At 36.6% G+C, this 13,289-nt stretch overlaps 1 protein-coding gene and 1 long non-coding RNA gene across 2 annotated transcripts; both read left to right on the top strand.

Moving 5' to 3' along the window:
• The first annotated feature begins 1,546 nt into the window (after positions 1-1,546).
• On the top strand, positions 1,547-2,040 carry LOC149607098 (uncharacterized). Its single transcript, XR_016377063.1, has 3 exons — positions 1,547-1,668; positions 1,774-1,859; positions 1,924-2,040. It is a non-coding gene; the product is annotated as an uncharacterized LOC149607098 (long non-coding RNA).
• Positions 2,041-9,938: 7,898 nt separating this feature from the next.
• Positions 9,939-12,216, top strand: LOC149607097 (uncharacterized). The gene is made up of 4 exons (XM_089860434.1): positions 9,939-10,166; positions 10,254-10,418; positions 10,487-11,406; positions 11,466-12,216. The coding sequence occupies exons 1-3, from the start codon at positions 10,161-10,163 to the stop codon at positions 10,775-10,777; spliced, it is 462 nt and encodes a 153-aa protein (XP_089716560.1). The 5' UTR covers positions 9,939-10,160; the 3' UTR covers positions 10,778-11,406; positions 11,466-12,216.
• Positions 12,217-13,289: the final 1,073 nt, after the last annotated feature.

The following is a 13,289-nucleotide window of genomic DNA, read 5'->3' as shown; positions in this document are numbered from 1 at the left end:
ATCTTTAATATTTAAATAAATATAATTATTTTTAATTATTTTAATCTTCAATAATTAACATTAATAATAGTTAAATCGTTTAAAATAAAGTTATACCTATTATCATCTCAAACTTTGCTAATATTGACGTTTAAAGTGAAGGGTACCCCTCTTGCCCGCTTTCTTCAAATTTTGGGGTATATATACGATTCGTTTCCATTATAATAGTAAGGAAAAAGCGCAATTGCGAAAATCTTTGGTGGGGATCCCACCTTAGGGAGGCTAGACGTTTCTCGTAACCCTAGCTGATCGCCGCGTATATCCTAAAACCAAACGATGATAATGGAGTAGAAGCCAATGAGACAGATTGGTGTCTATGTGGAATAGACGGAAGACCAGTAGATGGTGGTGTTTAGAAGCCAGAATGTACAGACTGGTGTCCAAGTGGGATGGACAAAGACCAGAAGATGGTGGTGATTAGAAGACAGTATGTACAGACTGGTGTCCATGTGGGATGGACGAAGATCAAAAGATGGTGGTGATTAGAAGCCAGTAAGTAGAGACTGGTGTCCGTGTGGGATGGACAAAGACCAGAAGATGATGGTGTGAGAACTCAAGCAGAGGAGCCATTTCCGTGACTGTGAAAGCAGTTCGGAAATGGCGAACACGTTTGCTCCGATTTGGAAACTGCGAACGCGGTCACGTGGGTGTAACAACAGACAGACAGACACACAGACAGACAGACACGATCGTTACAGAACCTCTCCGTGACATACGTCACTCGGAGAGGTAAAAAGTACAAGCTTTAAACGAAGGTGACTTTCCAAGAAGAGTAGCTTTCTGCCAGTGATTTTTGGCTGAAGTAATAGACTTGGACTTTCCACTTATTTTGCTGGTCTCTGACGAAGCCAATTTTTCGCGTGGCGGTGTAATTAATTTGCACAACCAGCACGAGTGGAGCCAAAGAAACCCAGACGCGACACGCGTAAGGGCACATCAGATGCAGTTTAGTTTGAACGTGTGGTGCGGAATTGTAGGCGATTGGTTAATTGGACCCTTTTTTATGCAACCAAGGTTAAATGGGGAGGCATACTTGAGCTTTTTGCAGGACAATTTACCAGATCTTCTAGACAAAGAATGTGGTTCATGCACGATGGGGCACCGCCACACTTTAGCCTTCACTTGCTGTACGTAGTGAAGTTCGAGATTTCCAGGACTTAAGACAAAGAATAATTGATGGGTGTGATAACATCCTCAACACGCTAGGAATCTTCGAACGTGTTCGCGAGTCGTTTAAAATAATGTTAGCGGCCCTTTAAACCACTTTACTAGCTGTTAATTTCTTCGTACATAAGCTTATGGTAAATTAGAAAACAATTTGTCCAAAGGCATAATACCAGTTCCACATATAGGCAAAATTCCATTGTTTTGAAGCCAACTTTGGAGAGTACATAACTCTGAAACGGCGGGTTTCACCCAAAAGTTCAAAGAACATTTTTGACTTCTTTTGACCCGAAGAACACGCCTGTTAATTTGTGCCAGACTTCTCCGAAACACCCTGTATAATTTATTATTCAACATTCTCATTTCAGTTACCGTGGCAACTGAAACATTAGCAAACAAAATAAACCTAGCAGTTAAAATTATACTTCAGTTTCGTTACGCAAACTCTGTCCTTTACGAGACTAGGTATATCTTACAAACCTGGACATCGGTACTCAAAGGAGATTACTAAATTGTCTTAAAATTATATTAAATTGTTGGACTGTTGTACTTTGTGTCTTCACCTTTCAGATTTAATACGTTATGACTTAAGTGGACCCCAAAATGGCGCTGAACAAAATGGAATTTCACGGAAATAATCGATATTTGAAATACGGGTATATAATTTGCATTTTCAAATCGGAAATTTTATTGATCCCTGATTTTAAAAAAATCTATCAGGAAACATTTACAGTCTTTGAAGATTTCGGATTGTAGATGCTAGAATATACCTGGGCTCCAAAATGGCGCTGAAAGAAATGGAATTTCTAGGAAATAATCGATATTTCAAATACAGGTATAGAATCGCACTTTCAAAATATGTTATTTATCCTTGATAAATTAATCAATAGGTTCGCCAATGAGACTGAAATTACCTACACGACAACTAAAGTGAGTTTATAATCACTCGTTCGCGTTATTGAAGCGAGGAATTAAGAGTGATTTTCTTGATGAGAATTGTATTTCAATTTCTTATCAGAAAAAATGGGACATAGAAAGCAAAGCAACCCAGTTCGAAATGATGGCGGATTATTTAAAACGATCCCTGAACATGAAGTAAATTCCATACTTTGTACTTTATTAAACGACTATTAATTGGGGGCGAGCGAGAAAGATTCGGTATGGTCCCATTTCTCCCAATTCTGTGTTTCCCAAAATACATTTTTATCCCAAACTTTCCGATTCCCAGTTCTCCCAATCTTATATTTCCCAATCGGAATTTTTATCCCGAACTATTCAATTCTCATTTCTCCCAATCGAATAGTTTCGTCTAAGATTTTATGCTGCAAATGGTTGCTTTCAAAACGTTAGGTTAGGTTAGGTCATTATCCTATTAATTAGCTGCCACCTTTTCCAAAACATTCTCCTACTAATTAGCTGCTACCTTTTCCAAAATATTCTCCTAATAGTTAGCTGCCACCTTTTCCAAAACAATGGTTCCAATAATTCTTCGCCACCTTTTCCAAAATATTCTCCTATTAATTAGTTGCCACCTTTTCCAAAATATTCTCCTATTAATTAGTTGCCACCTTTTCCAAAATATTCTCCTAATCATTAGTTGCCACCTTTTCCAAAATATTCTCCTATTAATTAGTTGCCACCTTTTCCAAAATATTCTCCTATTAATTAGTTGCCACCTTTTCTAAAATATTCTCCTATTAATTAGTTGCCACCTTTTCCAAAATATTCTCCTATTAATTAGTTGCCACCTTTTCCAAAATATTCTCCTATTAATTAGTTGCCACCTTTTCCAAAATATTCTCCTATTAATTAGTTGCCACCTTTTCCAAAATATTCTCCTATTAATTAGTTGCCACCTTTTCCAAAATATTCTCCAATTAATTAGTTGCCACCTTTTCCAAAATATTCTCCTATTAATTAGTTGCCACCTTTTCCAAAATATTCTCCTATTAATTAGTTGCCACCTTTTCCAAAATATTCTCCTATTAATTAGTTGCCACCTTTTCCAAAGTATTCTCCTATTAATTAGTTGCCGCCTTTTCCTAAATATTCTCCAATTAATTAGTTGCCGCCTTTTCCTAAATATTCTCCTATTAATTAGCTGCCGCCTTTTCCTAAATATTCTCCTATTAATTAGCTGCCACCTTTTCCAAAACATTCAACAACGCCTGAATTTAATATTTTTCGGTTCGTTTGATGTACCTTAATGCTTTTGGGGGGTTGCACATAAGTCAATTTGGCTTAGCAACCCTATCCCTCCAATAAATAAATAAATTCTCCTACTAATTAGCTGCCACCTTTTCCAAAATATTTTCCTAATAGTTAGCTGTCACCTTTTCCAAAACAATGGTTCCTTTAATTCGTTGCCACCTTTTCCAAAATATTCTCCTATTAATTAGTTGCCACCTTTTTCTAAATATTCTCATATTAATTAGCTGCCACCTTTTTCTAAATATTCTCCTATTAATTAGCTGCCACCTTTTCCAAAATATTCTCCTAATAGTTAGCTGCCACCTTTTCCTAAACATTCTCCTACTGAATATGTAAAACATATCATTGTTAATTTATCAAAACTGTCTTTGTACACAAAGTCGCGAAAAAGTAAGAGATAAGTGTAGAAAATTAATTGTTTGAAGTAACAGATATTCAAATTTTCATTTTTGAAGACGTGATTATAAAACATCAATTATTTGAAAAAATTTCTTATCTTAGTTTTTTTCACCAAAATTCCTTAAGTAAAATATTTTATCCTTAAACATGTGCATCATTTTAAAAATAGAAAACGTATGCATTTTATTTTCTTTTTAAAATTTAGAGTTAGTTTGAGTATTCGGGCCTATAAGGAGAATAAAATGGGCAGAAAATTGTTGATAGCAGACAAAATAAAACAAGCATGAAAACTTAACAAAACGTGTTCGTTTATTTTAAAGATTTCGAGGTTTCAAAAATTGACGTGTTGTATATCTCTCAAAGCTACAGATCCTTTTGACTCTAATAACTACATCACAGTCAAAGGGCGAATGTAATTTTCGGTTCGCAATATTTTCAATTTTGAAATATAAAAATAAATACTAGCTCTATTTTTCAGATATCCGAGTATTTGAACTTCCTCGAAGCAAATGTTTCTCGAAAATAAACAGTAGTATCAAGGTAGTTTCTCTGAAAATTTTGTGAAAAAAACTAAGATAAGAAATTTTTTCAAATAATTGATGTTTTATAATCACGTCTTCAAAAATGAAAATTTGAATATCTGTTACTTCAAACAATTAATTTTCTACACTTATCTCTTACTTTTTCGCGACTTTGTGTACAAAGACAGTTTTGATAAATATCTGTCACTTCAGTCTTAATATGAATTAAAACTGTTTAGAAACTAGTATTTTAAAACGTATACTGAAAAGCCATCATTTTAAATGGCGGCCAGATATTTAAAAACCTTTCTTTATAGAATGTCTGCGTGTAAAGTAATAAAAAATGTCCCGACGAGCTGATGGGCGACGCCGAGTGCCTTCGCTCCTAGGATGCTACAAAAATATTAGTCGACTCAGTAAAATGTACCCATACTTGATGGAAGTTCTTACTACACTCAAGCGATGCCGCGGGTAACAGCTAGTCTCCCATAATTTCCTGTAAATAAATTGTAAATTTCCTATTTTCCTATAACTATTACAAGGTTATTTGTGGTAACCCTGAGTGCACAAACATATTTCGTAGATAACATAGACTTATGAAAACACATGTCATATAATTGTGTACAAACAGATCCCGTAGACTTGTGCACAAACAGATCCGTTAGAATTGTGCACAAACAGATCCCTTAGAATTGTGCACAAACAGATACCTTAGAATTGAACACAAACTGATGTCATAGACTTGCGCACAAAATGATGTCATAGACTTGCGCACAAACAGATGTCATAAACTTGTGCAAAAAGAGATGTTATATACCTGTACACAAAAAGATTCCATGGACCTCTGCACAAAAACATTCCATACCCCTATGCTCAAAAATATGCTCAAGAATATCTCGTACACCAGTGCACAAAAATACTGCATATCCATTTGCACAAAAATATCCCGTATCCATTTGCAGAAAAATGTTCTTTAGACCTGTGCACAAACAAATGCAGTGGCCTTTGCAAAGACAGATTCCTTAGACCTCTGCACAAACCGATTCAGTAGGCTTGTGCACAAAAATATTCCGTAGACCTGTGCACAAAAATATTCCGTAGACCTGTGCACAAAAATATTCCGTAGACCTGTGCACAAAAATATTCCGTAGACCTGTGCACAAAAATATTCCGTAGACCTGTGCACAAACAGATACCGTAGACATGTGCACAAACAGATACCGTAGACATGTGCACAAACAGATACCGTAGACATGTGCACAAACAGATTCCGGATACTTGGACACAAACGGAAGTCACAGGGTTGTGCACAAACAGATGTCATAGACTTGCACAAAAAATACATCATAGACTTGCGCAATAAGAGATGTCAAGGATATGTGCACATCAGATTCCACGGACTAGTGCACAAACAGAAGTCTTAGACTTGTTTACAAACAGAAGTCATAGACCTGTTTCCATAAAGATTCCATACCCATTTGCACAAAACAATTTCATACCCATTTGCACGAAACGATTCCATACCCATATGCACAAAACGATTCCATAGACCTGTGCACAAAAATATTCCATAGACCTGGGCCCAAAGAGATTCCATCAAACTGTGCACAAAAGATTCCCTAGACCTGTGCTCAAAAAATTATGCCGTAGGCCTGTGCACAAACAGATGCCGTAGACCTGTAAGGAAACAGATTCCGTAAACCTGTGCACAAACAGATGCCGTAGGCCTGTGTACAAACAGATTCCGGAGATCTGTGCACAGATTCCGTAGCCATGTGCACAAACAAATTGCGTAGACTTGTGGAAGTCACAGGCTTGTGCACAACAGATGTCATAGACATGTTCAAACCAGATTCCATAGTTTTGTGCACAAACAGAAGTCATAGACATGTGCACAAAAACATTCTATAGACTTGTGCACATCAAGTTTCCATAGACCTGTGCACAAAAGATTTCATGAAGATGTGCACAAAATATTTCATGGAACTGTGCACAAAACATTATATATGCTTGTGCACATAAAGATTCCATAGACCTGCGCGCTAAAGATTCCATAGACCTGTGTACATAAAGATTTCATACCCATAGCACAAAACTATTCCATAACCATTTGCACAGAAATATTTCCTAGACCTGCGCACAAAACATTTCATAAAACTGTGCTGTGCACAAAAAGATTCCATTGACCTATGCACAAAATATTCTATTGGCTTTTGTATAAACATATGACATAGACCTGTGCACAAAAACATGCCTTGGACCTGTTCAGAAACATTCCATACCCCTATATGCTCAAAAATATTCCACACCCATTTGCACAAACATTTTCCGTAGACCCGTGCACAAACAGATGCCGTAGACTAGCGCATAAACAGATTCCATAGATTTGCGCACAAATATATTACGTAGACTCGTGCACAAATAGATTCCACAGACTTGTACACAACAGAAGTCACACGGTTTTGCACAATCCGATGTTATAGACTTGTGCACAAACAGATGTCATATGCTTGTGTAAAAAACTGATTTCATAGACTTCCTCAAAATGAGATGTCATCGACATTTGCACAAGATATTCCGTAGACTTGTGCACATAAAGATTCTTCAGACTTGTGCACAAACATATTTTGTAGACCTGTACACACAGATACCATGGACTTGTGCAAAAATAGATGTCAAATATTTGTGCAAAAACACATACCTGAGACTTTTGCACAAACTGATGCCATAGACTTGTGCACAATCATATGTCCTAGACCGGTGTACAAAACATTCTATAGATTTGTGCACAAACATGAGTCATATACCTGTACACAAAAATATTCCACGGACTTCTGCACAAAAACATTCCATATACCTGTACACAAAAAAATCCATGGACCTCTGCACAAAAACATTCCATATCCCTATGCTCAAAAATGTTCCTTACCCATTTGCACAAAAATATCACGTTCACCTGTGCACAAAACTATCACGTACACCTGTGCACAAAAATATTCGGTATCCATTTTCACAAAAATATTCCGTACACCTGTGCACAAAAATATTCCAAATCCATTTTCACCATAATATTCCATACACCTATACACAAAAATATTCCGTACACCTGTGCACAAAAATATTCCGTACTATTGTGCATAAAAATATTCCGTACACCAATGCATAAAAATATTTCGTACACTTGTGCACAAATAGAATCACAGGCTTGTGCACAAAGAAATGTCGGAGACTCGCGCAAAAAGAGATGTTATAGACATGTGCACATCAGATTCCATAGAGTTATGCACAAACATTTTCAATGCCCCTATGCTCAAACAGATTTCAAACCCTTATGCTCAAAAAGATTACATACCCATTTGCACAAAAATGATACGTAGACCCGTGCTCAAAAATATTCCGTAGACCTTTGCTCAGACAGAAGTCACTCGCGTGTGCACAAACAGATGTCATAGACTTGTGCACAAAGAGATGTTATAGACTTGTGCACAAAGAGATGTTATAGACTTGTTCACAAGCAGGTGTTATAGAATTGATCACAAGCAGGTGTTATAGAATTGATCACAAACAGGTGTTATAGACTTGTTCACAAACAGATGATTTAGACTTGTGCACAAACAGATGCTTTAGACTTGTGCACAAACAGATGTTTTAGTCTTGTGCACAAACAGATGTTTTAGTCTTGTGTACAAACAGATGTTTTAGTCTTGTGTACAAACAGATGTTTTAGACTTGTGCACAAACAGATGTTTTAGGCTTGTGTACAAACAGATGTTTTAGACTTGAGCATAAACAAATGTTATTGACTTGCGCAAAAAGAGATGTCATAGAAATGAGCAAATCAGATGTCATAGAAATGAGCAAATCAGATTCCATAGACCTGTGCACAAACAGAGGTCGTAGACCTGTGAACAAACAGAAGTCATAGACCTGTGCACAAACAGAAGTTGTAGACCTGTGCAAATAAAGATTTTTCACTTGGACAAATAAAGATTCTTCAGACTTTTGTGTGCACATAATGATTCTTCAGACTTGTGTGCACATAAAGATTCTTCAGACTTATGTGCACATAAAGATTCTTCAGACTTGTGTGCACATAAAGATTCTTCAGACTTGTGTGCACATATTGATTCTTCAGACTTGTGTGCAACTAAAGATTCTTCAGACTGTGTGCACATAATGATTCTTCAGACTTGTGTGCACATAAAGATTCTTCAGACTTGTGTGCACATAAAGATTGTTCAGACTAGTGTGCACATAAAGATTCTTCAAACTTGTGCAAATAAAGATTCTTCAAACTTGTGCACATAAATATACCATAGACCCATGAACAAAAAATTCCATAGACCTGTGCACAGAAGATTCTATACTCCTATACTCAAAAGGATTCCATGCAGATTTGCACAAAAACATTCCGTAGACCTGTGTAAAACAATATTCCATAGGCCTGTGTAAAACAATATTCCAGAGGCCTGTGTAAAACAATATTCCATAGGCCTGTGTAAAACAATATTCCAGAGGCCTGTGTAAAACAATATTCCATAGGCCTGTGCACGAAATGATTGCATAGGCCTCTGCACAAAGAGATTTTATACTCCTTTGCACAAAAATATTCTGTAGGTCTGCGCTTAAACAGATTCCGTAGACTTGTACACAAACAGATGTTATAGTTTAGACTCTTGTAAAAATTTAATTACCTATAATTGGTAATTATCTTTAATTGCTTATTTTGTTTAATAATCTTTAATTGCTTATTTTGTTTAATTAAGTTTAGTCCGTACTTCGCAACTAAATTAGTTGGACGCGCAATAGTTATAATGACAATTAAGTTAGCTAATTGCCCTACCAATTTGATTATCCGCAGTAAAACGACGTAAGTCCTAGAATGACTTTCTTTATTACTTAACCCAAGCAAAAAAGTCTTAAGTTCCACAGTTTAAAGGTAAACCACGTAATTCGGAGCAGGTACTTAAAACTATTAAAAACAATACTTAAACTTTGTTTTTCGTAATGAAACAAAAATTGGCGCCCACTTTAAAAATGGGGCTTTCATTTAAGACCGTTTTCAAATCTATCAAACGTATAGTTATTTTTGTAAGGGTAGTTACAAAATGGGTAAGTTTGGAAAATTTCCCATGTTATTTCTATGGAGATTCTCTAGTTTTTCGCCAAAATCTGTGATTAATTTTATGGAAATGAAAACCACCCTTAGCAACTTTATGCTTTATAAAATAAACTATTAGGTGGATCATCTTGAAATTTTTACCACATACTAAGGGCCCGGATTTTAGTTCAGTAGAAAAATTTCGAAACAATAAACTTAAAACGAAAAAAGTTAAAACCAATCCAAAAACCTTCCTTATACATTAAAGCCGTCATCAGGCCTTATCTAAGGGAGCTACCGCTCCCTTAGAATAAAACAAAAAAATTCTCTTTGAACTTATTAACATATGTTTTATGCTGATTTGGGACAAAAGAAATTGGGGGAAAAGACATAGTGTTGGGTCAAATGGGATTGGGAGAAATGGGAATTGGGAGAAACGGTTTGGGTTAAATGGGAGTAAATCAAAGATTCGCCTTAAGGCGCTCGTTTGACTTTGACATAATGGTTCTGAGAAAACTGAAAAACTCGAAGGGTGAACCCGTTAAGTTGAGATTATAGACAAAAATATATGAAGAATTCTTTAATTGTAATCTCAACTATCTCACAGAAACGAATATAATTCAGTTTATGAACACTCGTGAGGTTATGTTAAGGTCATTATTAAATTAATTTTGCCGATTCAATTATACAGGGTCAAGTGGGAAAAAGTTGCCATTTATGCAAATATGAGAGTAAGTAATTTTACGCCTAATATTAAAACGTTATGATTAAATATCGAAAAACTTAGTATAAATATTGAATCCTTATGATGGTTTTAGGAAAGTCATATCTTCACGTTCGACACGCCCCGCTCCTTTTTCGACAAACGAATCAAATATTTCACTCGGTCTTCTCCCTATGGAACGAGCGAAACGACTATCCTTTCGGGTGCTCCAAAGAGAGTCTTGTCCATTTCCTGGTCCTTCTTAAACATGGACACTCCAGTAGATTTCCGGCAATAAACATTCCATTCACCACACAATTCATTAATTTCCATTCTCGGTTCAATTAGGTGGTGATACTAATTGTGTTCACTTTGGTCCTTCTGTCACTTTTGCTCGTCCTTCATTCCGTCGTAACTAACAAATACAAATCGGTGCCCACCAAGAAAGTTGTCAAGAAAATGGCCCGAGAAATCCTGGAAAATGTCTGGGAAAACGCGTCGTTGTTATGCCTCGAATGTAAGCGATTAAGCGCACCCCTAACAGTTGAAAACAATTCACCCTCGCGCGAGGAAGTTTCGCATGAGGGTTTCAATTACCAAAGATTATGTCTTCAAAGCAAAAGATTGCTGGCGCTTTAATCAGAAATAAAGACTGGATAATTTTGTTCCCCCACAGCGATTACCTCCGTTTCGCCCCACTTTACTTGTCGTCTGCTGGCTGCGTCGTGGCTGATCGGAGTGACTTTCATTCTGTTCTACTTGGGTTGCTTCTTGCGGACGGAGTTCACGATAGAAAGTTACAATTACATCGACACTCTCTCGGATTTGATCAAATCGGGAATTCCAACAGGAATGACAGTGGAAACATACAAACGCCTCCGATTTTTGGTGAATATTCTTCTGTATGTTAAATTTCTCAATTCTTCTGACGTCATTGTTCCGTATCTACAGGCAGCCCAGGACCCCTCTGTTATGGAATGGCTAGGCGAACTAGATCGGAATAAATGTAACACCGATTTTCTAGATACCTCTAGAAAAGCTTTCATTCCCATTGTTTCCGGGCAGAAAGCTGCAATCACAAAGGTTGAATTTTTGAATTCTGGCTTCGAGCTCTTTATGAGATTCAAAAAAGGTAGAAAAATGTTATCCGCGTTGAAAGCGGGACTTTACTTTTCGGAAGAAGATGTCGAGTTCGACTACCTACACACCATGTTCAACACCTCTTGGGTGAGAAGCAGCCCGCAATTGCACGAGTCCCTCCAACTGAGGTTGGTAATGAATTTTATCATAAAATTATGAACGGCTTTTGACGAATGTTCTATTGCAGTATGGCGCCCTTATTCGAAACGCAAGTTTTCAAATATCTGGACTTTGAGCTCGATTACACGATTAAGCAGCTCAAGTGGGAGAAACCGCCGGAAAGCGTGACTGACTTGGACCTTAAGAGCGTCTGCGTTCCTTTCTACTTTCTCCTCATGTTGTTGTCGGGAACAGTAGCCGTCGTCATAACCGAAATTATCTTCTATTATTTAACATGAACTCGTAAAATGTAATACGTCACCACATCAGAGACCAGATCTAACACAAACTTTGAATTTACTTCGAAATGTATAGTTCACCAACGAAATCACCGCGTGTTGCGATCTACTCTTGAACTTATTGAGGGTAATTATGCACTTATGACACGAATACGATTAAATTTTTACTCACTCTCGTGTGAATTTAAAAAAAAAATTAATTAAACTTTTAAAATATATGGATCTATGGTTTTGTTTCATCAAAAAATTAGCTAATAGGATAGTTTGTCGTCATTTTTTGAAAATTTTAACTATTATTGAAAAAGTACAGTTGTGGTTTCCGTTTGAAAGTTGAAAAGAATTGCGAAAATTAAAATTTTATTTCTTGTAAATAAGCGATAAAATATATTTTTTTTTTCAAATCTAAAATGTTATCAACGATTAAAAAAATATAAATAGGTAGATGCTTAATTACGATTAAACACTTTCGAACGAGTAAAGTTAGTTAAAAATATTGTATTTTCAAAGATTAAATTGTAATAACGGCTTAAAAGCATTTGATAAAGCCCTGATCAATAATAATTAAATAAAAAAGGACTCACCACTATACTACCGAGGATGAATGAAACTTGGTTATCTCAGTTTTTACCTCTCCGTGTGACGTAGTCCAGGAGAGGTTCTGTAACGGCCGTGTCTGTCTGTGTGTCTGTCTGTCTGTGTGTGTGTGTGTCTGTCTGTCCGTTGTTACACCCACGTGACCGCGTTCGCAGTTTGCGTATCGGAGCAAACGTGTTCGCCATTTCCGAACTGCTTTCACAGTCACGGAAATGGCTCCTCTACTTGAGTTCTCACACCACCAATCTTCTGGTCTTTGTCCATACCACACGGACACTAGTCTGTTCTTACTGGCTGCTAATCACCACCATCTTCTGGTCTTCGTCCATTCCACGTGGACACCAGTCTGTACATACTGGCTTCTAATCACCACCATCTTCTGTTCTTTGCCAATCCCACATTGACACCCGTCTGCACTTACACTGCCTTCTAACACCACCATCCACTGGTCTTCCGTCTATTCCACATAGACACCAATCTGTATCATTGGCTTCTACTCCATTATCATCGTTTGGTTTTAGGATATACGCGGCGATCAGCTAGGGTTACGAGAAACGTCTAGCCTCCCTAAGGTAGGATCGCTACCAAAGGTTTTCGCATTTGCGGTTTTTCCTTACTATTATAATGGAAACGAATCGTATATATACCCCAAAATTTGAAGAAAGCGGGAAGAGGGGTACCCTTCACTTTAAACGTCAATATTAGCAAAGTTTGAGAAGATAATAAGTATAACTTTATTTTAAACGATTTAACTATTATTAATGTTAATTATTGAAGATTAAAATAATTAAAAATAATTATATTTATTTAAATATTAAAGATAAACCTCTCGTGCAAAGAGAGAGATTATCATTGCCTCCTATATCTACCAAGGCCCGTGCATGCGATATATTTCCTTCATTGCCTCCTATATCTATCAAGGCCCGTGCATTGTGATATATTTCATTCATTGCATAAACATAAGCGAGATTGTTTTGGGAAAAAAATACTGCTTCCACTAATGCGTTTATACTCCTTGT

The sequence above is a fragment of the Phalangium opilio genome, unplaced genomic scaffold (genome assembly GCF_054372755.1).
Source record: "Phalangium opilio isolate 3A_F unplaced genomic scaffold, DU_Popi_V2 ptg000352l_1, whole genome shotgun sequence".
Classification (NCBI taxonomy): Eukaryota; Metazoa; Arthropoda; class Arachnida; order Opiliones; family Phalangiidae; genus Phalangium; species Phalangium opilio.
The sequence above is the reverse complement of the archived record's forward strand: the minus strand, read 5'-3'. Positions and strand labels throughout refer to the sequence as shown.